This window comes from Neomonachus schauinslandi, chromosome 5, assembly GCF_002201575.2.
Source record: "Neomonachus schauinslandi chromosome 5, ASM220157v2, whole genome shotgun sequence".
NCBI classification, from domain to species: Eukaryota; Metazoa; Chordata; class Mammalia; order Carnivora; family Phocidae; genus Neomonachus; species Neomonachus schauinslandi.
Window position 1 is genome coordinate 132,299,801 of NC_058407.1, and position 25,843 is coordinate 132,325,643.

A 25,843-nucleotide genomic window follows, 5' to 3' on the forward strand; every position below is an offset into this window, starting at 1 on the left:
GCCGGCAGAAGCACGGAGCAACTGCACGACGTGGCCACAGGCCAGGCGGGACAAGAGCGCCGGTTCAAGAGGAGGATAACGGAGAAAAATGGATGGACTCAAGATTCACGAGAGGTCAGGTCAAAAGGATTTGCACGTTGGTGCCTTTACTGATGTAAAGAAGGGCGCGGGGAGGTACTAGTTGGGGCGGGGGAAGAAATCAAGAGCTGCATTGTGGATGTTTGCAACATGGCTAAAACATTGAATGGAGTAAGCATGCAGAGGCATTTAGGGTTGAAACTCCTTTCTCTCCATCTAGTCTACCTCTTACTCCAAACCACTAGGAATAGGAAATATATAAAATCATGGGTGGTGAGGAACATGAGGGACAGCACTACTGCACTCACTTGGAGAATCTGTAATTAAGTAGCCAGGGAGGAAGGGAGTCCCCTCCAAATGCTCTGAAACCCCTCAAAGCCTAAGAGGAAGGCCTTTATTGAAAGAGACCTCAGAAACGGGTACGTGAGGTCTTCATCTGTCTGGGGCCGGGTCTGGAGGGACTCTTGGTCCGCCTCCTTTGGGGCCAGCTTTACCGCACCCATTCACTGGCAATGCAAAGCAGTCGGCTTCCAGTCCCCCGGTGTACCCCACATTCCTCAAACCCAGCGGTGCAGGCGGACTGAGAAGGACTGGTGGCAAAGACCAGGCTGGAGGAAAAGCATTAGACCGCAAGTGGCCTGATCTCGAGGGGCATCCAAGTCCCTCTGCAATCCAGGCAGTTGGCCCAGAGGCAGACCCGGCACCACCAGAGGAGCAGAGTATGGGGACTGCCACACATGCCTGGGGACTGGACTTTCTGGGCAGGGGGATTTTCTCCTCCCCCGCCCCAGCCCTTGCACTTGTGTGTTCGGGGCTTAGTAAACTGTGTGTGAATCTAACCTCAGCTCCCTCCCCCAGGCAGCTGGACAGAAAAGTATGCATCCGCTAAAAGCACGGTGTTGAGGTCAAGCTGGTGCTGTCCACTTCCACGCGTGCCCTCCACATCAGCCTCAAACTTTCCACACTCTCTGGGTGACCCGAATGGTGACTTCACTAAAAACACACTAAAATGATTGAGTAAGAGCTACCGAAACTTCCTCCTTAGCCATTTATAGGGGCTTTCCTATCTCCGATCCCAGCCCTCCCCACCACCCCCACCAGCCACTGCTTGCCCATGTACTCCCTCCCCGCCACCCCCCACCAGCCACCCCTCGCCCGTGTCCTCCCTCCATCGGCTCCTCTGCCAGTTCCCACTCAACACGGAGGCATGCTCACGTTTCTTGCACTCTAAAGATGAACTCCCCTCCCCGATGCCACGTCACTCCCCATCCACTGTCTTCCCTAGTCCCAGCCTCACTTGAGGCTCATCTATGTGGACGGTGTCCGGTTTTTACTTCCCACTACTATTCTAAAGGTCTGTCATACAGGCGGAGTTCACGCCAATCATGATATGAGAGACCTTACCGGAAAAGCACCCTATCTCTCTATCTTCCCCCCGTGGGGAGTAAATTGTTTAAAAATCTTTGAGCAGGGGGCGCCTGGGTGGCTCAGTTGGTTAAGCGACTGCCTTCGGCTCAGGTCATGATCCTGGAGTCCCGGGATCGAGTCCCGCATCGGGCTCCCTGCTCGGCAGGGAGTCTGCTTCTCCCTCTGACCCTCCTCCCTCTCACTCTCTCTGTCTCAAATAAATAAATAAAATCTTTTTAAAAAAAAAAAAAAATCTTTGAGCAGATTGTTTTGGTGTGCATCCTGTATCTCTAGATAAGCTCCTATTGACATCTACTTCCATTTCTCAGTTCCAGGCATGGTAGACAACTTCCTACTGTGAAAGCTAAAGGTCAAACACCCCTCCCCCCCCCCCCCCCACATTTCCCTACCTCAGACACACACACTGACATTAGGAAGCCTACCTATGTGCAACTGGGCGAGGTAGTAAACTACCTGTCATTACTTTTTCTCGTCTACACAACCTGTTGCTTTAATTTTAGAGAATTAATGATGTCCTTGTTTCCCCGCCCCATTTGCTTCGTTTTCTGGTGTTTATCACCAACTCCAGCCTGAACACTCTGTTACTTTAGGTATCCTCCCAAGGTGTTCAGGAACATGTGGGATGCTTTCCACTCCCTTCTGCATTGGATAGCTTGTTTCTTAGAGGAGAGTCCTCCTCCTTCTTGGTTTGCTCTTGATTTGATGTAATTCAATCCTCCAGTAGCTTCTTGGTAGATAAAATAGTTGTGTCAAAGTGCCTTTATCCTATTGCTCAATTGGTTTGGTTTAGAATTCTAAACTGGAAATCATTTGTCCTCAGTTCTGAAGGTACAGCTCCACGGTGCTGTTGTTGTGCAGTCTGAAGACATTTGATTTGCAGATGACTTTTTTTCTTTCTGGGAGCCTGGAGGATCTTTGTCTCTGGTGTTTCTAAAATTTCACCCTAACAAATTCACCGTAGGTCTGTTTTCATCCATTTTGCCGAGCATTTGCTGAGCATGTGAATCTGGAAACTCATGTATTTGGCTGTGGGTAATTTTGATGATCTTTTTTTTAAATTTCCCAAATTCTGTCTTTCTCTTCCTGAAACTTTCATTATTCAGATGCTCAACTGCTTAAATTATTTCTGACTATATATTTCCTCTTTTTCAATCTTTGTTTTTGCTCTACTTTCTGGATATTTTCTCAAACTATCTTTCCAACAATTCTATTGGGTTTTTTCGTACTTTTAATTACGTCCAAACATTCATATATGTGTGTGCATATATATATTTATCTTGATCCTGTTATTTCATGGATGCACTGTCTTCTCTTATTCTCTGAATATGCTAAGAAATTTAGATGGTTTCTTTTCCCTGCATGGACTGTTTCCTCCAAGTTGATTCTGTTTGTTTTAATATCCAACCTTCACCTTGGAATTTCTCTTCAGATGTTTGGCAATCCTTGGTTTATTACTATGTGAGAGTGAGGCACTAATGTGTTTGAAAATCTGAGGACTTGGGTGGAGTTTGAAGTTTGTGAGCTCTTGGCACTGGGTGATCTGGTTGGCCAATTTCCTTGGGAAGCCCTGGTGTCACTGTCAGTGTTTCTGCTGAAGTGGGTTATATTCCCCAGCGAAGGAACTGGCCACCTCCCACGGAGAGTATGTGTGCCAGTATGTGCATGTTTTTGTGTGTGTATAAACTTCAAATGTTGAAATTCTAACCCCCAAGGGGATGGTATCAGGAGCTGGGGCCTTCGGGAGGTCATTAGGTCATGATGGTGGAGCCCTCATGAATGGGATTAGTGTTATAAAAGAGACCCCAGAGAGCTCCCTTGCCCTTCCCACCATATGAGGGCACGGTAAGAAGGTGGCCGTCCATGAACCAAGAAGCAGGATCTCAGCAGACATCAGATCTGCTGACACCCTGATCTTGGACCTCCAGCCTCCAGAACTCTGAGGAATACATGTCTGTTATTCATGAGCCACCCAGGCTGTGGCCTCCTGTTATAGCAGCCCAAGCACAGTAAGACAATGGCCTTGTTTTCACTATGCCCTCAGCTACGCCGAGTCTCTTATGTGACATGGTCCACTCGAGAGATTAAACCTCTGGTCTTCTGCTATGGTTGAGCATGAAAAGCTGCCCAGAAATCTGATGATTTAAATGATTTTTATTTCTTTTTCTTTTCCTTTTTTTTTAAAGTAGGCTCCATGCCCATCGTGGAGCCCAACACAGGGCTCAAACTCACGACCCTGAGATCAAGACCTAAGCTGAGTTCAAGAGTCAGACGCTTAACCAACTGAGCCACCCAGGTGCCCCTTAATTGGCTTTTAAATAAACTTTTTAAAAAAGATTTTTTATTATTTGAGAGAGAGGGAGTGCACAAGCAGGAGGGAGGGGAAGCGGGAGAGGGAGAAGCAGACTCCCCGCTGAGCAGGGACCCCCCCCCCGATGTGGGACTCGATCCCAGAATCCTGAGATCATGACCTGAGCCGAAGGCAGATGCTTAACCACCTGAGCCACCAAGGCACCCCTAAATAAACTTTTAAATAAACTTTTCTACCAATCTTCCTGGTTTTTGCTCCACCTTTACACCCTCCTTCTAGAAGAACCTAGTGCCATCAATCCCCACATCTTTTGAGAGTTCTTGGGCTTAGGACTCAGTTTACTCAATGAGCTAAGTCAGTTACCACTCACTCATCTGCTTTCCAACTTCCAAAATTTTATGACTATTACCTCCTTTTTGTTTTCTTTGCCCTTGTAGGTTTATGCCTTTAAAAAAAAATCCTTTTATTGCCACTTAGTATGGTTTCAGAAGACATGTTTAGTCCACCAAATCACCCGGAGTCCCCACCCACATCCGACTGCCCACTGGCTTCTAGCCTCACTGAAACTGTCCATGCTAATGCCACCATAGACTTCAGAGTGTCAGTTAGACAAACACCTTTCCACCTTCACTTGACTTAGGTGCGGACGGCCACTTCTGTTTAAGCTCCTCATCTCTTCCTCAGTAGCAACTCTATCTCCTGGAATCAGTTATCACTCCCTTCACCAAATCCTCTTCCTTTCTTTACCCCAGGCCTGGTGTTCCTGGGGCTTCTTACACCTGTGCTCTTTTCATTCTCATTATTCTGCTGGAATAAGCACAAGACCCTTAAACTGAACTACCTTAACTGTCACTTACATACTCACAACCCTAAAATCCCTATTTCCAGCCCAAAGCAATCTGTTGAAGTGTAGATCCGTTTCCCCAACAACCTCCTGGACAAACCTACTTGGAATTCTCAGAAGCACCCCAAATTCAACATGCCAAAAACCGAAGTCATCATTGTGTTCACAAACCTATTAAATTTCCCACGTTCTGCCTCAGTGGAGGGTGCCCTCATCTACCCTGCAAAAAGCCAGACAACCGGAAGCCCCACTCAGATCCTGCGGCTGACAAGCCAGATGACCGGAAGTCCCGCTGAGACCCTGCCACAGTCCATCCTCATCTCAGCTCTCTCAAGGTCCTACTGGTTCTACCTTCTTAACATCAAGAACAAGAATTCTCACAATTTAGTGTGCAAAAGCATCACTTGTGGGGCTTGTTAAATACCAACAGCTGGGCCTCAACATCACAGTTTGTGACCCAGACTGAGAATCTGTATTTCTAACAAGTTCCCAGGTGATGTTGGCGCTGCTCAGCTGGGGACCACACTTTGAGAACCACTCATCTAGTCAGCAGCACTCCTCACCGTCCATTTCCGTTCCCCTAGTCCAGCAACACATCCCCTGTGCTGGGACTGTAACAGTTAATTTGCCTGACCTTTGTAAAACGTCCTCCAATCTACAACTGGCGTGCTCTTCCTAAAAAAGGCAATCTGAGGTCTTAAAATTTACAATGATTCCTCAGAATCTTTCCAAATCACACTCAGACTCACTGGCCTGCTGTTCACGTCCCTGGATGGCCGGCCTGGCCCCTGCGAGCCTGCTACTACCGTGCGCGCACTAGACTCCAGCCACACAGACCTCTCTTCTCTAGCCCAGAGTGTCCCACGGCCTCACACCCCCGGTGGCTGCACTTTCAGCGGCTGGTATGCTGCCATATTTTAAAATATCTATCAACAAATATTGTCGGTTGCCCCAATACCATCACCTCACTGTATTCTTAAAAATCTAAAATCTGATAGACGCCTTGAGGATAATTACGTGAAGGAACAAACTAACGCATGGTCTAGGATACACTGTGATATTTTAACACTGATGTTACAAGAACAATTCTTATTTTATTTCAAGTACCTTCACACATAACAGCATTCATGTCTATATGGGCAGCTGCATCAGAATCTCTACACACACGATAAAATCAGAGAAGGTGGAGACAAATCAGAAATGCTTTCTCTGAAACGAAGAACTAGAGCTGGCTATCAATAGATCGAAGATTCTTAAAGAACTCCAAGAGATCTCCTCTGAGCATCAAATAAGAGAAATTAATAAAAAATTAATGAGCCAAAGAAAAATATTCGGAACTAGCTTGTAACTATTTTCCTTATTTTCCCATTATTGTGGGTTTAAAAAAAAAAAAAGAATACAGAAAATCCTGCACAAAAAAAATTCCCAACTAAATAAAATCATGAAAGCCTCTTATCTTAAAGACTCTACTTTTAAAAAGATTTAGTGGATTTTCATTTTCATGTAGTGTTTACATTTTTGAGTAATGCATTTATTTTTCTCATCTAATCACTCCTATTAAAATGACAACAGATATTTAACACTTATTTTTTTAATTTCTATTTTTGCTGCTATGTACAAATTATTTTTCTTACACACCAAATATTTAGTTTCATTAATTTTTAAAAAATTCTTAACACTTGAGAGGCACCTGGGCGGCACAGTCGCTTCCGTGTCTAACTCTTCATTTCGGCCCAGGTCATGATCTCAAGGTTGTGAGATCGAGCCCCTTAACTGGGGCCCACGCTCAGCAGGGAGTCTGCTTCAGATTCTCTCTCCCTTTCCCTCTGCCCGCTCCCCCCCCAACGCTCACGCACTCTCCCTCTCAAAAACAAAACAAAACAAAACTCTTACCACTTAAAAAATGAAATACTAGTATTAATACTCCTAGATTCTGTTATTTTTTAAAACTCGTACCAAAACGCTAGTCCTGACATTTTGCTCTGGCAGTACCGTTACCACACACATCCTTTTTGTCCTTCCTCCTAGAAAATTTTTCCACCTTGAACAGCCAGCTAACTGCCCGTCCTGTTGGTAAATGCAACTCCAGCATCACTCCCATCGGGACACCCTCCGACCTCCCCTGTGGATAAGGATGCCCGTCCGTCCCCCAGCACCCCTGCGGCCCTCCCCCCGCTCCTGGTTCATCTCCAACTACAATCACATTTGTGGTTCCAGATCTCCGGGAGCCGGGGACCACACTGTGAGTCCATACGCCCACGTACACCGCCCCTGCCACACCACAGGTGCTCCATGACGGCTCGGTGAGTTGATGACTTCTCCAACAAATACGTGGCTTTCCCTCTGGTTGGCACAATTTGATTTCCAGAAAACACGTGAATGAACCCTTGCTTACTACCCCTCCCCCAAATCCCTCTTTTGAAGGACAATGGAAATTATGACCAACCCAAATTCAAATCCCTTTCACTTGCTCTTTTATTCTGAGTCATCCATTAAGCATTAATTAAGGTGAGGCCAGGAATCCTGGCAGAGTGGATGAAACAGCCCCATCCCGTGGCCATTAAAGTCTCCCATGTCTGCCTTCAGGTCCCATTCTGGGAACACTCCTCGATACGCAAACATTAACTTGGCATTTGCCCTTCTAGAGCACCCCTAGCCCCATCCGACAGCACGCTTGCTTTACTCACCGGCCCGCATTCTAAGCTCCACCAGGCTGATGGAGGAGGCTAAGGGGAGGCTGTGACAACGGGAGCTACGAGGCCCGCTCCTGGACGCCGCTTGGTGGGCTCAGAGACTAGATGTGGTGAGCTCTTTGGGCAATGCCGTGCCAACTCCCCCACCTGTCATCTGCATCCCTGAAGTGCTGTATGGCAGAAACGTAAAAATACCAGATCCATGTACATCTAGACGATGTGAGTTTTGTCATCGGTTTCTGTAAGAATTGCTTTATTACATCCACCCAGCATCCCCAGGCAGTGAACCAGGTACCAATCTCCCGTCTCTCCCGAGACCCCTCTCCCCGCCCCCACAGTGGCCAGACAACTCCACTTCTCTGATCCTCCGTTCTACAGGGGGGAAACACAAAAAGTCTGGCTGTTGTCACTCTGTGTTTGTCTTTTCGTGTATTATGTTGCTCCCCTGTTCAAACCGTGAACCCCGTGTCATGACGAAGGTACACGCTACATGCCATACACGTGTGACTCCCCACGGCACAAAAATCTCTCGTGTTCTGATCTGTCAATTATCGCCCAGACATGAAGTCTCATACTCTGCTTGATCATCATGTGAGCAGGGACACAGATGTTGAAAAGAGTGAGTGGGACAAAGAGAAAGTTGGAGGAAGTTCAAAAACCACAGGGCTGAGGCCAATGTCACGCAGTGTATGCCAGTGCTACAATGCCTGTTTAATTGAAACCTTGTAATAAAAGTTTAAATACATAAAATGTTTTTTTATCAAAAAAACATCCCCCGCACCCCCAGCCTGATGCGCATAGAGCAGGGGCAGTGGGAACTGGCTACCTACAGGGAATGGAGAAATGGCAGGTCCAACTCTCGTTGGCTTCGTATTCCTCAAAAAATGCTCTGTGAGTGAATTCAGAGTTCAGCTGAGTGAGAACCCTACCCCACACTGGCTTTCTTCAAGTAACTCGAGTCCACACAAGGCATTCTGTACCGTGGAGAAAGCTCCTCTTGGCTTTCAGAAGACAAGGAAGAGCAGGGCTTCGTGTCTGGGCAGCACTATGTTCTCAATGGTGCGTTCCATGGAGTGCACCTGCTCAGGGGAGGCCGTCAAGAAGGCCAAGGGCCCGACGCGCTGCTCCGCACAGGAGTGGCAGAGGTAGCCACCCTTGTTTTCCTTCCTGTTGCTCTGCAGGGAGGGGGAAGAAAAAGAGGTCAGGGGGACGATCAGACAGCAGGGATTTTCCACCAAGAGACTAAGCCTTATTATTCTGATGTTTTCCGACGTGGGCAAACCTCTGAGGTGACATATCCCACAGCACAGCCATCTAGGGTAGACTCCACTCTATCAAATTCCTTTGGGGCAGAAACCAGAATTTATCAAGGCAAGGGGTGAAGAGCCAAGGAAAACCGAACCGGGCCCTCCAGGGAAACAGTGGTCCTGTAAGCGTCGGGCCCCAACCCAGTCTCCCAGACCACGCTTGCATATAAGAAGATGCAAACGACTTAATCAAATCCTACAGAAAGCACAACCTGCCGAGACCACATACGTAAGTGATGGGGAGCTTCTTCATGGTGAGCACGGTGTCCACGGGGATGGAATTGTTGCACTGTCCCACGCAGCAGCGCACCACTCCGGTCTTCAAGACATTACTGGTCAGCTCTGCTTGGAGCAAGTACTCCTGGGCACAGAGAGAAAGAGGGTAACAGCAACGTCTCCACCACACCAGAGTGGGAAACGCTCTTCGGACATGGCCGAGTCCTCGCAGGAGAAAAGCACTGACTGCCCCAGCTGCCCTCGGTTTTTGTGTGTTTTCCCTGCCCGGTAACGTCTCCAAGACAGGATGCTTACAACAGTTCAGCTGGAATCTTGACAAAATGGCCAGTTTAAAAAAAAAAAAAAAAAGGCAAACACGTGGGCAAACATGAAATAATGGTATTTCAGGGCTGGTTCTGGATTTTTATCTCACGCTGACCTGTCCCAGAATCATTAAAAATTATTTGTATATTGACTTTTCAAGCCAAGTGAGCTGAAACAGGGGCCTTAAAAGATCGGCGCACATCAACCCAGCATGTTGCCTCCTCCCAGGCCTGAGACTGTACGAATGAGCAAATTCCTGGCCTCTTCAAGCCTCAGCCTCCTCATCCGTAAGATGCAGACAACACAGTACCTGGTTCACTTGACTGTTGTGAAGAAGAGATACTCATACAAGCTAAGTGTACGGATGGCCCGGCACGCAGGGAACACCGAACCAAATGTTAATGACCTTCCAGACTGGAAAAGCAGTAAGGACAGGGACCAGTGTCTGGTCTGCTATGCTCTGGAGTTTAACACAGATGTGCCCGACGGGTAGAACCACAAATATCTGCTGACTAAATAATTATGATTTCCTGTTTTCTGAATTACAATGGCAAAACCTGTATCCAGTATTTGGATTGATTTGGCTTTCTCTCTTGCAGGATCTGTCTGCCTGCTACAGAAAAGAACAGAAAATATATAAACACTCGTGTTCCCACCAGTGACTGAGGGACAACGAAACCAGGAAGTCCTTTCAAAATAGAATGACAGGTTTTGCCGAAATCCCCTTTACCTGTCATCTCTACCCCCTCCCCCGAGGTAGCCAGTGTTGTGAATGTGACGTGCACCCTTTTTGACCCATCCTAAAAGGGCTTTAAGTTTACATGTATGTCCCAGAAGGCTAGGTACCATCTTACAGGTACTTATTTACATAAATGTTATACTCTTGAGTCTGCTTCCTATCTAGTTCATTGAAGTGCTACACAGGGTTTAATCACATCGCTCTTTTTGCATTTGATTCAGCCATTCCGAGTGGATACTCAGGTGGTTTCCAAATTACTGCCCACAGTGTAGCAACGAACATGCTTGTACATGCTTTCCCACCCACACATGCAAGGGTTTCTGTGTTTACAAACTTTCTGAGCACGATCCACACCAAGAAATCCACTTAGCGTTACAATTCTATACACGTACATGCATATATAAAAGGCTGAAATAACAGTTTCATAAAACAGTATTTAACCTTATGTGCAATGTAGTCTTTCTTCTTTTAGATTTTATTTCTACCTCGCTTTTTAAAAAACTTACCATAGCCCACTAAATTAGTTTCATAAATCATGAATGGACTGCAACCGACACTTGGAAAAGCATTGCTCCAAAGCACCGGTTCTCAAACACTTTGGTCTTGAGACCCCTTGACACTCCTAAACATGACAGGCTCCAACATTACAGGCTCCAAAGGTTTCTTTACGTGAGTCTTATCTGTTAATATTTACCACATAAGAAATTTAGGCTAAGGAATTTTAAAATTATTTTTTTTATTATGTTATGTCAGTCACCATATAGTACATCATTAGTTTTTGATGTAGTGATCCATGATTCATTATTTGCGTGTAACAGCCAGTGCTCATTGTAACACGTGCCCTCAATACCCCTCACCATGCTACCCTATCCCCCCACCCCCCTCCCCTCTGAAACCTTCAGTTTGTTTCCCAGAGTCCACAGTCTCTCATGGTTCGTCTCCCCTTCTGATCTCCCCCCCTTCAGTTTTCCCATCCTTCCCCTAATGTCCTCCATGCTACTATTCCTTATGTTCCACATATGAGTGAAACCATATGATAATTGTCTTTCTCTGCTTGACTTATTTCACTCAGCATAATCCCCCTCCAGCTCCACCCTTGTTGATGCAAAAGTTGGGTATTCAACCTTTCTGATGGCTGAGTAATATTCCATTGTATATATGGACCACATCTTCTTTATCCATTCATCTGTTGAAGGGCATCTCGGCTCTTTCCACAGTTTGGCTATTGCGGACATTGCTGCTATGAACATTGGGGTGCATATGGCTCTTCTTTTCACTACATCTGTATCTTTGGGGTAAGTACCCAGCAGTGCAATTGCTGGGTCATAGGGTACCTCTATTTTTAACTTACCAAGGAACCTCCATACTGTTTTCAATAGTGGCTGTAACAACTTGCATTCCCACCAACAGTGTAAGAGGGTTCCCCTTTCTCCACATCCTCTCCAACGTTTGTTGTTTACTGCCTTGTTAATTTTTGCCATTCTAACTGGTGTAAGGTGGTATCTCAATGTGGTTTTGATTTGGATTTCCCTGATGGCTAATGCTGTTGAACATTTTTTCATGTGTCTGTTAGTCATTTGTATGTCTTCTTTGGAGAAGAGTCTGTTCATGTCTTCTGCCCATTTTTTGACTTGATTATTTGTTTTTTGGGTGCTGAGTTTGAGTTCTTTATAGATCTTGGATACCAGCCCTTTATCTGTAATGTCATTTGCAAAGATCTTCTCCCTATAAAACGGGTGCATCTTGCTTGGGTCATGGTTAATACTTTGGACTCTGTACATTCCTTCAACCACCCCCCAACAGAATGACTAAGAGGAGAAACCCCCAACAAAGAAAAGAATCAGAGACTATGGCCTCTGCCACAGACCTAATGGATATGGATATAAGCAAGATGTCAGAAATAGACTTCAGAGTAGCAATTATGAAGTTGATATCTAGGCTTGAGAAAAATATTAGCGACAATACAGAATCTCTAAGGGCAGAAAAGAGATCAGGCCAAACTTAAAAATGGTATGAATGAAACGCAGTCTAAACTGGATATTCTGACTGCCAGGGTAAACAAGGCAGAAGAACGAATTAGTGATCTAGAAGATAAGATGATTGAAAAGAAGGAAACCGAGGCGGCATGGGAAAAACAGCTTAAAACCCAAGAGATCAGACTGAGAGAGACGCCATGAAACGTTCCAATGTCAGAATTATTGGGATCCCTGAGGGGGTGGAGAGAGAGAGAGGCCTAGAAGATATATCTGAGCAAAAAGTAGCTGAGAACTTCCCTAACCTGGGGAAGGAAACAAGCATTCGTGTCCAAGAGGCAGAGAGGACCCCTCCCAAGATCAATGAGAACAGATCAACCCCCTGACATATAATAATACAACTCACAAATCTTAGAACTAAAATGCTTATTCTTCTTAAGAGTAACAATTAAACCTATCACATATTAATGTTTTTATCAAAAACAACTGTATTTCCAGAAAAAACTTAGAGAAGAGTAGCATTGTTTTACATTTTTGCAAATCTTTTTCATGTCTGGCTTAACGGAAGACAACTGCTTCTGCGTTCAGTCTGTGGTGACAACACGTCACGTGGCCTCTGGAAAACTCCCCCATGCGCCTGTCAGAGCCTGAGAAGGGTGGAGGACTTCCTAGCGCCCTACAAACAGCACAGAGCATGTATGACACTGGCAGCCAAAGGGTTAATGGGACTCATAAACACAGCTGCAACTCTTTACCCAGGCTTTTTTCATTTGCCCTTAAATTTCTCTGAGTCTTCTCCTTCCAGGAGGTGAATCTGAGGCTTGCCCCCAGTAAACTCTTTCCTTGCGGCACACTCGATCATACTTGATGTCTCCGTCTTTGCTGTGCATTGCGCAGACAAGCTCAGGTTCGGCTTCAGATCTGGCGAGCCAGCCAGCCAGGCGTTCTTTGCTGAGGGCTGGTCGGCGGTGGCCCCTAGCCAGCCGCACATCTGGTGTCGAGTCCAAGCAGTTGCCTGGGCTCTCTGTCCTAGGGTCCATCCCTGGGGCCCCATGCTGCCTGGGTGCGGCCAACCTTCGGGCTTAATTTAAGGAAACACTTTTGGGGTTTGATTTGGGCAGATGTCTCTTGGTGAGTACTTCCTATCTGATGGCACAAGAGCTCGTTTCTTCCTCCATTTTGGTTTGGCTCTTAGATTTCTTCCTCCTGTTCAGCTGCCTCTTAGCCTCTTAAGAAAAGCCTGGCTTCCAGGAAGCAGTCTGGTTCATTTGGTGGAGCTCTGACTTTTAGGGAGGAACTAGAAACAAGGAAGCTGTTTGGTTCAGTCCATGAAGCACCGCACCCCCGACTTCTGGGGAGGAACCAATGCTCACAGAGTTACTCCAGGCTTCGTTTGGTTTGTTTGTTGCTGTAGCTTCTGATATCTTTGAGTAAAACCAGCCATGTTCTACTTGGAAAATGGGAAATGACACTTTGACTCCCCCACATGCAGCCTTCTGGGCTATTCTCCAAAACTGGGCAATCACTTTTGGCAACACTGCTTGGCCACAATACTCATTAGACTCTGGAGAAAAATGACCAACTAACAAATCCATAAATTATATAATACCATCTTGCAATTAGGTTTTGTAAAAGGGAGATATTTGGAAGTTGGGCCTTTAAGATTTTGCATCTTGTTCGTGTATTTCTGTGTCTATGTATGTTGTAAATGCGAACGATTTTCTCTACCTCTGCCTTTTTAAAGATTTTATTTATCTATTTGAGAGAGAGTGAGCACGCGAGCATGCATGAGCGTGCATGAGTTGGGGGGGGGAGGCAGAGGGAGAGGGAGAAGCAGACTCCCCCACTGAGTGCGGAACCCCACATGGGGCTGGATCCCAGGACCCAGAGATCATGACCTGAGCCAGAGGCAGACGCTTAGCTGACTGAAACACCCAGGTGACCCTCTAACTCTGGATGGTATTGCTAAAGGTAATTTATGAAAGAGCTCTAGTTTGTTTAAAGGCAAGCACTTGTAAAAATTGGGCATTCTAAAACTCAGAAAGATAGAGCGCCTGGGTGGCTCAGTCGGTTAAGCATCTGCCTTCAGCTTAGGTCATGATCCCAGGGTCCTGAGATCAAGCCCCAGGTCAGGCTCCCTGCTCAGCGGGAAGTCTGCTTCCCCCTCTACTCCTCCCCCGGCTCGTGATCTCACTCTCTCTCACGCTCTCTGTCTCTCAAATAAATAAAATCTTTTAAAAAAATAAAATTCAGAAAGATAGAAACTAACCCAAATGTTTTTTAAGTTCATGTGACCTTGGAAAATACTTGGAATTAAAGTTAATTTAAGGTGTTTGGTTTACTGGAAATAAGGGAAACAATTCTGTAAAGCTGTAGGTGGTTTGTGAGAGGGTCTCTTTGGAAAGGGATTTTGTGCATGGTCAGGACTAAGACTATGAAGACTCAGTATGAAAATAGTCTATCAGGGAGTGATCGACGCCTGGGAAAGGGAAGGGAGGGAAAGAGCTCAAGATCAGACAGAAGCTGCGCAGTGACTCAGGATCAACAGATACCTCAGCTCATTCTCTGAGGAGTTCCAAAAGTTGGATTACGCTTCAGGGCACCTACACTGGGGCAAAAGTCAGGGTTTGTGACCATGTCGGGGGCACGCCCTTGGCGAGGCAGCTGTCTTCAGTCAAGGCAATCCCGGACGGGACCTGAGAGCTGAGGCCTGTGGGCAGCGTTCCTACAGCTGGGAGTCCTTCATTCCTGATGAAGATTTTCAACCAATGGGAAAACTGCATTCCAACAGATCCTTGCTTAAAATCTCGCTGGTTTGGGGCGCCTGGGTGGCTCAGTTGGTAAGCGTCTGCCTTCGGCTCAGGTCATGATCCCGGGGTCCTGGGATCGAGTCACGCATCGGGCTCCCTGCTCGGCGGGGAGCCTGCTTCTCCCTCTCCCACTCCCCCTGTTCTCGCTCTCTCTCTCTGTTAAATAAATAAATGAAATCTTAAAAAAAAAAAAAAAATCTCGCTGGTTCTCTGTTTGCTCTTCCAGATTTGAGGCTATGATTTACAGAAATTTGGTAAAATATTCTTTTGGAAACAAATATGGAACACTTATCTTTTTCTCCCAACCTGATCCCTCCAGAATTCAGAAACTCTCCGTGACTATTCTTATTTTCATGGCAATGTATTTATTTGCTAAGTTCAGTAAGAATTTGGTCTCCTTATGACAGAACGCAATTGGAAACAATGGTTACGTTACCAAGGCTTTGAGAGGAATGTCATATTTGGTCAGATATGACCAGACAGTTTTAAGGAAGTAAGGATGACTTTATGGAGCCAATGAAAACGGTTGGAAAAATCGGTCTGGTATCTTGCTTACAGGGTTCCCAGCAGCCTTACCATGGGAGTAAAGAAGGTCACCTCCCAGCAGGTGCAGGAACCTCAAGATATTTTGGGGACCTCAAAGAGAGGAATTCACCCAAATCTATAGGTATTGCAGGCAAAGTCTGATGGCAAGTATTTAGCTTGTCTTCTTAGCCTCAAGAGGCTGTTAAAAGTTCAATTTGAAATTCCTTATAAGTTCCAACAAAGCAAATTTAACCAAAAAAAAAAAAGCCAATCACTATTCTTGCCATGCTTATGTGAACAATTAGGTCAACTTTGTTAAAACTGGACTTATTTTACAAACAAATGAGTCTTCATTTCGCTATCATTGAAAATGAGAGTGATTTTAGAAAAATTGTTCTAGTAACACACCTTCGTGGGTGTTAGATTCTAGTTCTGAATTAAGAGTCTTTGAGGGTCTGTTTGCCTGTTAAACTGGACTAAAGCCTTGCTGGGTGCTCGGCTTCCACGAAGAGTGGCCCTTAGAAGGGGCTTTAAGCTCCTGTGCTATGTTATTTGGAAGATTCTTTCTACACCTGTCATGACTTAGGAATTCCTGACAGGGCTCACGTTAGGGAGCTGGACACTCTCCAGTATGTTCGATCCATGTTTGCTTCCAGCAGGCTGATGTGCCCCACAGCTGTGCCCTTATGCCGCCTGAGTCCTGGGCGGGTGGTGCAGGCACCCATAGGACCAACACCAGCCTCGGTAGGGCCACACGAGGTACCGCTGACCACCCCTTCTTCAGTGAAGCTACAGGGAAGGAAGCTGGGGATCCATCGCACTCGAATTACAGGATCCACAGGGTCCCTACACCCTGTCCAGCAAGGACAACCACCAAAACAACCCCGCTTGCAGCAGCGAGCCTCTGACCGACCTGAAACTACTATTTAGGAGGGCTTGTCTGAAGAAATCGGTTGATAAATACAACAAGCCTCCCCTAAGGCCCTAGATAAACTGAAGTCACATACACTGTAAGAACGCATAACGAAGGTACAAAAATCTTGCTAATGCAGAATGTTGGGTTTCAACCTGGAACTGAGGAGTACTTTTTTTTTTTTAATATTTTTTAAGATTTTATTTATTTATTTGACAGAAAGATAGAGAGAGAGCACAAGTAGGCAGAGAGGCAGGCAGAGGGAGAGGGAGAAGCAGACTGTCCACTGAGCCGGGAGCCCAACGCAGGGCTCGATCCCAGGACCCCGGGATCATGACCTGAGACGAAGGCAGCCGCTTAACCGACTGAGCCACCCAGGCGCCCCCGAGGAGTATTTCTAAACAAGAGCAGGTTTCCATTCCTCTAACCCCAATCTCCGCCCCATTTCAGCAGGAAGTAAGTTGGTGGGACATTGTCCCAATTCCCTCAAGAACGAGGAATGACCAAAAGACAGTGGGCTTGAAACCCAGAACCAGAGGGTTAGTGGGACGACCACACGCAGCAGCGACTTGTACCCGGACCTTCTTCGTGTGCTGTTCAACTTCCTGACTCCCTTCCTTCCCACCTCCTTTCTTCCCTTCTCCTCCCAAGGCTGCCTCTTGAATAAACCCTACCTTGCTGCATCCTCATGTGTCAGTCACTGTCTCTGCGGCACATGCGGCAGATGAACCTGGGTTCAGGGACACGCACAGTATCCACTGTGAGGAGTCAGACTCTAGTGCCTGGAAGGCCCCCGACCTGAGAACTGGGACTTGCTCCAACGACACTCCTGAGCAGTGGGGCGCACGTTCTCCCACCAGTACCAGGACGACGCCCACCTCTCATCACTCTTGCCAATACCCGAAAAGGTCAAACTTCTCATTGTTACCAATCTGATTATTTTAGTTTGCATTTCCTAGGCTGTGACACAGGTTTTTGTTTTTTTTATCTATTCACTCACTGTGAGGGTTCCTTTAACTGTGAACTTCTCGTCTCTGTGTCTTGCCTATATGACTACTAGGTCGCCTGTTTCTTACAAATCCTCAGTTCTTTATGACCTTGGCCAGCCCTCCGCAGTTACACCAGCTCCAGGAGGGCAGAGCTCGGGTCTGCTCGCGGCCGCACTCCCAGAACAGTGCCTAGCGCACAGCTGGCAAAACAAGCATCTCAAAGGATGTTCTTTAAAGGTTAACTAAATGTTGGCTATTATTTTATCACACTGAAGATTTACAACTTGATGTCATCAGAAATAACTGTTTAGGACTTCCCATTTTATGTCAAAGTTATTAAGAAAAGCTTCCTCATCCTAAAGTATTTTTATAACATTTCTAAAACTGTTTTCTTACATTTAGGTCTTTATTTTTTAAGATTTTATTTATTCATGAGAGACAGACAGAGGCAGAGGGAGAAGCAGACTCCCCACTGAGCAGGGAGCCCAATGCGGGACTCGTCCTGGGATCATGACCTGAGCTGAAGGCAGACGCTTCACCGACTGAGCCACCCAGACGCCCACATTTACGTCTTTAATCCAGCCGGAATTTATTATGAGGATATAAAGAATTTCACTTGACTTTTTCCACATGGAAAGCGAACTGCCTCAACACTGTTGGCTGACGAGTACATTCCTTCCCTACCCCTCTGTAATCCCTAGCTATTACATGTGAAGCTCCCACACATCCATGGGACTTTCTGGGAACTCCCATCGATCTGTCTCTTATGCTTTCCTTAGCATCTCTTTACACTCAGTCTGAATATCCATCCACGAGTTCCCACACCATGTTCTTCCTTAAATTGGCTAGTCCTGGGCTATTGTTCTTCCATCCAAATTTTAGAATCAGTTTATCCAATTCCACCAGGCTCTAAATCCTATTGGCCACTGAACATACGCTTTAGGGAGAACTTCTATCTCCCATCCATAAATAGATCTTTAAGATGCAGAGGGATTCCACTGAGCAAATGAATCATTTCACGGTCTAACAGTTTCGAAAAGCCAAAAAAAACAAAACAGACCTTTAAAATCCCAAACATCATGGGAAAATTAAGTCTTTCTACATGGACACAGTGAGAGCACAGTGCCCCGGTGGGATGAGATGACTATCCATCTGGCCCAAGGCGTGATTAAACAGCACGCGGCAGACTCTCCCACTCCCCCAAATCTTGCTGGTGGATCCAAAACTGCCTAACAGCTTCCCTCCTAGACTGTAAATTCCACGAGATCATGGAGCATATTACTTGTCTTGTTACCTCTACTCCTTAGTGCTAACTACAGTGCTTGGCTCTATAAATCTAGTTTGTCAACAGAGTGAACAGGTGAATCAATAAAGCCACCTCCACTCTTTCGTGACATCCTGGGGGTCCACTACGTCCACGGGTATGAGGACAGTAGCTGTTGGGAAACATCATCATCCAGGGAACTGCCAAGGGGCTTACATCACACTGTCAAGTGTGGGCAGGGGGACCCGTGCAGCCGTGGCAAACACTATCCAGAGGAAGAAAAACAAAACTCACTCCAAAGCTTCATTTGAACCCCCAGCCTTCAGGAACCCAAAGGCCCCTGATACCACTACCTCTGCATCCCTTCTTTAAATGTTTCCAGGCCGCTTTGGTTTTAAACGCACTGGGTCCTCATTAGCAGTAGGGTCCTCCCCCACGACTTCCCGGGGGCAATCCTGTCCTCATCCCCGTCGCACAGATGAGGGCATGAGAGTTGAGAAATGAGGTCACTTATGCAAAAGATCCCAGAGGTAGACCACAGCAGATGTGGGGCTCCAAGCCGGGTCTAGGTCCAGAACCTGTGTTCTTAGACCACCAAGCAACAGTGAGGCTCCCTCTCTCTCCTGCAATCTGTAGATACAAAGCTCCATGACAAGGAGGCACGTGACAACAGAACTTCGCCATGAGTACTGCCGAATGAATGAGTGCATGCATGCCACAACCCCCATGTTCTTTCTCAGATGCCAGTTCTCCCCCAACCAATACCTCCCTCCTGGAGTCGAACATCTAGATGACCAGAAACCGCCTCAGAGGACCCCCATACTCTCCAATGCACAATACAGTTACCCCGTCAGGCCACCCAGACCCTTCTCTAACCCCCTCCTCTCGGTGCAGGTACAACCCTGTGTCAGCTTTCCAGGTCAGGCCACGGAAGCACAGAGTGATGAGTGACTTGCCCACAAGGTGTCGGGCTGGGAGAACTGAGCTGTGAGCCGAGAGGCAGTCTGATCCAGGGCCTGTGGAATCCAGCCCGGCCCAGCCCCAGACCAGGACGGGGGCCACTTTCATCCAGCGGGCAAACACTTCCTGAGCACCAACGATGTGCTAGGCACCGTTCTGAGGATACACCTATGCCACTTGGATTAAGAATCTCGGACACTGGGAGGTCAAGAAGCTGTCTGTGAGCAATGAGCGTGACTTCACAACGCTTTATTCAATAACGTAATGATTCTCTTCACTTCCTCAAAGCTTAAAGAAACAAAGGAACAAAAAAGCTTCTGGGGATTAGCTAGATTTTCTAAGGGGGGACAGAGAAGAAGGAGGCTGCCTGACCTACTCTTGGTTATAGAGACCAAAGTGGTTTCTCACTCTAGGTAGCAGGAACCAATGGCTCCCTTTTGTTCTAAAGCCTCAGCATGCAGGGCTCCCCCGTTCATGTGCTTTCATAGTCTCTAAATTATTACCCTAGTCCCCTGCCCCAGAGCCTTCAAAATCCCTACAGCCTTCCCCTCTGAGTATAGGGGGACTTAGCCACTTCCAAAGAGGATGTCTCCCAACAGATTCATAAGTTGTGATAAAAAGCAGAAGTATTTCCTCTCACGCAAGGGCTTTCGGACCCAAACATCTGCTCACACGGATGGGCCATGTTTCCGGGGCTCCCTCAGAGCCCTTCTGGGAGCAACAGATGTTTTCGAACCCAGCCTCAGTAAGGGGGAAGTATTTCTCTCAATTCCATATGGGGAAAAATTCATGTTCCCCATAAAATGTATGCAATAACCAACTGATGAGCTTCGACTAGCTTTAAAAAGCCTTTCCGACTCTTCTATGTAACTGGTAGGGTGGGACTCCCAGGTATACAATCTCGGTGAAGAATTTGGCAGTATCTAGAAAAATCACATATCCATTTATCCTTTACCTAGAAATTGAAATTCTGGAACGTATTCCCCAGGACGCACTGGCAAACCAGAAAATGACTCGTGCCTTGTGATGCCTCATGGCATTATTCTTTAAGGCAAAAGACTGGAAAGAATCCAGTAGCCATCAGCGAGGGGCCACACCAATCACGATACACGGACCCAGTGAATATTCCGCAGCAGTCTCAAGGGAGGAGAAAGAACTCTATGAACTATTAACAGTGAGTGATCTCCATGCACATTTCTCAGTGACAAAGGGAGGTTCAGAAAGAACACTAGAGAATGTTACCTTTCATGAAAAAGAATAGAAAAATTTATACATATTTGCTGATACTTGCAAAAAGACATACCAAAGGATAAATCGAATACTAATTTTTAAAAAACAGCTATCAATGGTGGAGGGAGAGAATCTGAAGGGGACAAAGACAGAACGAGACTTTTACACTTGTTACAAAGTTCTAATATTGAAAACATTAATGTCTGATACATTCAAAAAAGATAATTAAGTCAAGGGTGCCTGGGTGGCTCAGTTGGTTAAGCGACTGCCTTCGGCTCAGGTCATGATCCTGGAGTCCCTGGATCGAGTCCCGCATCGGGCTCCCTGCTCGGCAGGGAGTCTGCTTCTCCCTCTGACCCTCCCCCCTCTCATGTGCTCTCTCTCATTCTCTCTCTCTCAAATAAATAAATAAAATCTTAAAAAAAAAAAGATAATTAAGTCAAAAAGAAGCAAAGCAATCCTTGTAAAGACAGTAAACAGATATATCTTATTGTAATTACAATGGCGGATCTAACCACAGGGGAAAAAGAACTTACTTCAAGAGCCCTCAGGGCATGATATTCCTACCACACGTCTTTAGTGGAATATAGAGAAATGGAGCTGTTAGGAAATCTTAAATTCCATTCAGTATTCTGTTTACAGGAATACTGGTACTACTTTATAACTGCTATCCACAGTAGAACAGTGTAAATAAATAATCAATAAATACTGTCAGGAACCAAGATCTATACAACTATATAGAAAAGCAAATCTAGAATGTGGAACATTCTGTAGGACGCCTGACTCCAATACAAGAGCATTGGAAGGAAGAAGGGGTCTTAGACTGCTCTAAATTAAGAAACTTAAAAGACTTCACAACCCTGAATTTTGTTTGGACCCTGAGTTGAACAAAGCAACTCAAAAAAGGCATTTTTGAGACAATCACAAAAGTATGATTGTGGGTTGGGTAGCAGAAGCCGCATGGAATTGCTATAAATTTTTTTTTTTTTAAGATTTTATTTATTTATTTGAGAGAGAGAGACAGAGAGAGAGCATGAGAGGGGGGAGGGTCGGGAGGGTCAGAGGGAGAAGCAGACTCCCTGCCGAGCAGGGAGCCCGATGCGGGACTCGATCCAGGGACTCCAGGATCATGACCTGAGCCAAAGGCAGTCGCTTAACCAACTGAGCCACCCAGGCGCCCAGAATTGCTATAAATTTTATAAGCTATGATAATAGCACTGTAATTATGGGGGAAAAAGGTCCATTTTTTTTTTTAGAGATACATACTCCAGTTATATATAGGTATGATTTGTATGTAGTAATTCATTACTTTCTTGACTTTTAAATATCTCAGAATTTTCCTAAGTTAAAGTTAAAAACAATCCTATTTAACCCACATCGTGAGGTGGTATTACGGGTCTATAATACTTCCCGCTACAATGTGACAACTTGGTTCTGTGATAAACCCAAGTACCCGTGCCGCACTATTTCTAGGAGAAAACCACACTACCCGTTCTAAAACTACTTACGATCAAAGTTTATACAAAAACTCCTGTTATAGGTAGACATTATTTGTACATACAAATTGTTAGAGTTGACCCTTAAACAACTTTGAAATGCATGGATCTACTTATACACAGATTTCTTAAAAGTATGATGCTGTAAATATAATTTCTCTTCCTTCCGGTATTCCTTTCTCTAGCTTACTTTATCCTAAGAATACCACATATAATACAGCTAACGTACAAAATATGTGTTAATCGACCGTTTATGTGATCAGTGAGGCTTCTGGTCAACAGTAGGCTATTAGTTAAGTTTGGGGGGAGTCAAAAGTTACACACAGATTTTCAACTGAGTGGGGTATGGGAGGGGATTTATCTCTAAACCATGGGGCCAAATCCAGACCAGTCCCTGTTGCTGTCAATAAAGCTTTATTGGGACACAGCCACACTCACGCATTAATGACTTGCTTGCGGCTGCTCCGTGCCCTCACGGCACAGTCGAGCCGATGCAACAAGAGATCACGTGGCCTGCAAAGCCTAAGATATTTACTGTCTGGCCCTTTCAAGAAAAAGCGTGCAAAGCTCTGCTCTAAGTCCTCTCTGGAAACCGCTGGGCGACCCAGGTGCCAGGAGGGACACGGCCAAACAAAGGGGCCCTGGCTCTGAGATCTGACACACGAGCCGTCACCCATGGCATGGTCCCGGTGAAGCAAAGCTGCTTGGAGAAACATGCAGCTGATTTCAAATTCCAGAAACATTCTTATGGCCAGATGGGCCCGTCTGGGAGAAGCTCAGAAGAAAAAAGTGCTACCAACACACAAGGTAGTCTGTCTTATGCAAGAAGCTTTTGCTGTTGTGATGGGACCTGGAGTGTTGGTCCGCAAAGCTTCCCCCTGAAAGGCTCTCACACCATCTTCCTCAAATATGTGAAGAGAAATCCTGTCTGTTGCCTTGTTTACCATCCGTCTCTGCACCTGGAAGGGGGGCTGGGGGAGGGCAGGTGTTCTCTGGCCGCCATGTCACCTCCAGTGCCTAGAAACAGGCACGGCACATACTCAAGAAACAGGCACTATTCAGTTCTGACATCAGGGTTCTGCATCACGGCCACTGAACAGCGCCAGGAGTTCCACACCGGTTACTAAACAATGATTACTGCCCCACACCACCGCCCCACCCCGAGGTTCAAAGCTGTTGACGTCACTGCTCAGACTCCACAGATCCTGATATTCTCACCTGCCTGAAGGAACATGAAATATGGTGCTTCAGCTGCACAAAATCTTTTCTGTTCTCCAGACAGCAACAGAAGAAAAAGTACCTTTTACACTTAAGTTTTAGGTTTTGGCTTAAGTATTTTCGGTTCAGGGAAAGATGGACCAAGTAACCACTGGGAGCTCAGATTTCTGTTCCTGTTTCCAACAGGGTTGAAAAGACTAACTGGCTTACACTGCAACCTGTGAAGGGCAGAAGAGAGCTGGAAATAAGAGGGTGGGGAGCAGGTTGGTCTGTAGAGGGCCGAGTGAGTGCCGACACTTTCCTGCATCTTAGCCCATGACAAGAGGCCTAGTGTCTATTTGAATAGTCCTTCTCCCTCCCCGGGGACATTTTCCTTGGAAGAAATCTATTGTTGGCAGCAGCTGCTGGTTCAGGAAGAATTAGGGAAGGGGAAGGAGGCAGTGTAGACACTGAAAACATTCTCGCTGGTGTTTTCCCAAGAGTGCTCAGCATAAACTGAGCAAGGAAGAAATTAAGAAACATATGAACAGTGGATATTTTAAAAATTAAAACTGAATCAGGAAAGAACTGAGAAGAGAACCCACATTTCTGTCTCTTTGATTACAACATTTCCTGCACTAGCCATGAGTCCCAAGAGAAGCCCTTCTCTTCCAGCCCAGGATCCTGAACCAAAGGCCTTTGAAGGCCACAGGTTGATCCCTTATTCACCCACCATTTGCGTCGACATGGATGGAACTGGAGGAGGGGATTATGCTGAGTGAAGTAAGTCAAGCAGAGAAACACAAGTATCATATGGTTTCACTCACATGTGGAACATAAGGAATAGCACGGAGGACCACAGCGGGAGGGAGAAATCTGAAGGGGGAGAAATCAGAGAGGGAGACGAACCGTGAGAGACTCTGGACCCCAGGAAACAAACTGAGGGTTTCAGAGAGGAAGAGGGTGAGGGGAGGGGGTGGCAGGGGGTTGGGTATTGAGGAGGGCATGTGATGTGATGAGCACTGGGTGTTATACGTAACTAATGAATCACTGAACATCAAAACATCAAAAACTAATGATGTACTATACAGTGCCTAACTGAACATATAAAAATAAATAAATAAAATAAAATAAAAAAATTTAAAAAACCCAGTAAACTCTGAATGTTGCCAAATTAGCTTGTGTTACTGGCTCCTCTTACCCCAGCTAAAGTCAAAATGTTCTCCAAGGATTTGGTCATGATGAGACGCTTCTTGGCACGGGTTACTGCAACATACAGTAAATTCCATTCATCCTCAGAAAACGACTCTAAAGAAAGTGAAGGGAAGAAAGGTTATTAGCTCAAAAGCCTGCTTACAAAATGTGTGTTCTCCTCTACACGTTCACTACCCGCCCCACCACCCCCACCAAGAAAACCACTCAAGACTTGCTGGCTGTACACACCAACTTCTCCTACAAGCACCAACTCCAAAAACAAACAAAAACCTAACAGACCAGTGGCACAAAATACTGAGTTTTAACCTGTGCTGCTACTGGTAAATCCCAGGAGCCTGTCCACAGGTCATTCAACACCCATCAGGTTCTCATTCATCCTCCCAGGTCTCTTCACGACAGCTGTGTGGGACTGCTGGGGAAACTTGAGGCTCACAGAGGCCAAGTCACTTGGACACATGGGCCGAGGCTGAGCAAGGGCCCAGGAGCCAAACCCAAGGCTACTTGTCTCCAAAGTCCACGTTCTTCCCTTTTCCTGACACTGTCTCTCTCTCTCTCTTTGGAAATGTCTTGGGCTGTCACACGACAAGCAGAGAAGAAACACATATCCAAGGCTCTACCGCGTCCCTGAAGCCTGTCCCCTGACAGTCACCACACACTGCAGCACAATGATGAGAACGCGGCACCGAGCAGCTCATCCATGAACACACTGAAAGCTTTAAATGGGCAGATTGTATGCTATGTGAATTAGACCTTGATAAAGCTGTTCTAAGACAAAAAACAAAAAAAATATGCAAACATGCATTGGCCAGCAAGGGAAAAAAAAAAGTGGTAGTATATTAAATAAACTTTTCTTCCCCAATATGGAGCCACTGTTGCGGCTCCCGTGCCCCACTGTGCTCTAATTTACCTTCAGCAGCACACCTTTTTGTAATGTTACGGATATATTCATCAGAGACCAGGAGTTTTTACCATTTCTACTTTGGTAGAATGTACCAAATTCTGCCAATGTACACTATGCCCCAAATTCTGAGCCCACAGTTAACAGAACGTTTGTTTGTTTCACATGGTTTAATTCTAAGATTTAAAACCAAAATAACCGTACGGATGCTCAGAAGATAACAACTTGCCTTGAGTATAAATTTATATAAAAGCAAACAAATGATACAAAGTGCTTACTTTTTTATGATTTCCTGGTCTCTTTAGTAAAAAGGAGATTTAATTTTAAAAAACAACACTTTGGGTACGCCTGGGTGGCTCAGTCAGTTAAACGTCCGACTCTTGATTTCGGCTCAGGTCACGACCTCAGGGTCCTGGGATCGAGCCCCGTGTCAGGT

General features: G+C 45.9%; 1 protein-coding gene across 2 annotated transcripts in view; it reads right to left on the reverse strand.

The window, feature by feature from the left end:
* Positions 1-7,508: 7,508 nt before the first annotated feature.
* FBH1 (F-box DNA helicase 1) overlaps positions 7,509-25,843 on the reverse strand; it is a 52,214-nt gene continuing 33,879 nt past the window's right edge. Inside the window, exons 19-22 of one of the 2 annotated variants that reach the window (XM_021696673.1) lie at positions 24,496-24,602; positions 8,888-9,019; positions 8,332-8,526; positions 7,509-7,521 (exon numbers count right to left, since the gene is read on the reverse strand). In XM_021696673.1, coding sequence (XP_021552348.1) covers positions 8,356-8,526; positions 8,888-9,019; positions 24,496-24,602 — 410 coding nt within the window. In that variant the 3' untranslated portion in view covers positions 7,509-7,521; positions 8,332-8,355. Of the gene's footprint in view, positions 7,522-7,980; positions 8,527-8,887; positions 9,020-24,495; positions 24,603-25,843 lie in introns of those variants that run through there. The other variant, XM_021696672.1, reaches the window with a different exon arrangement.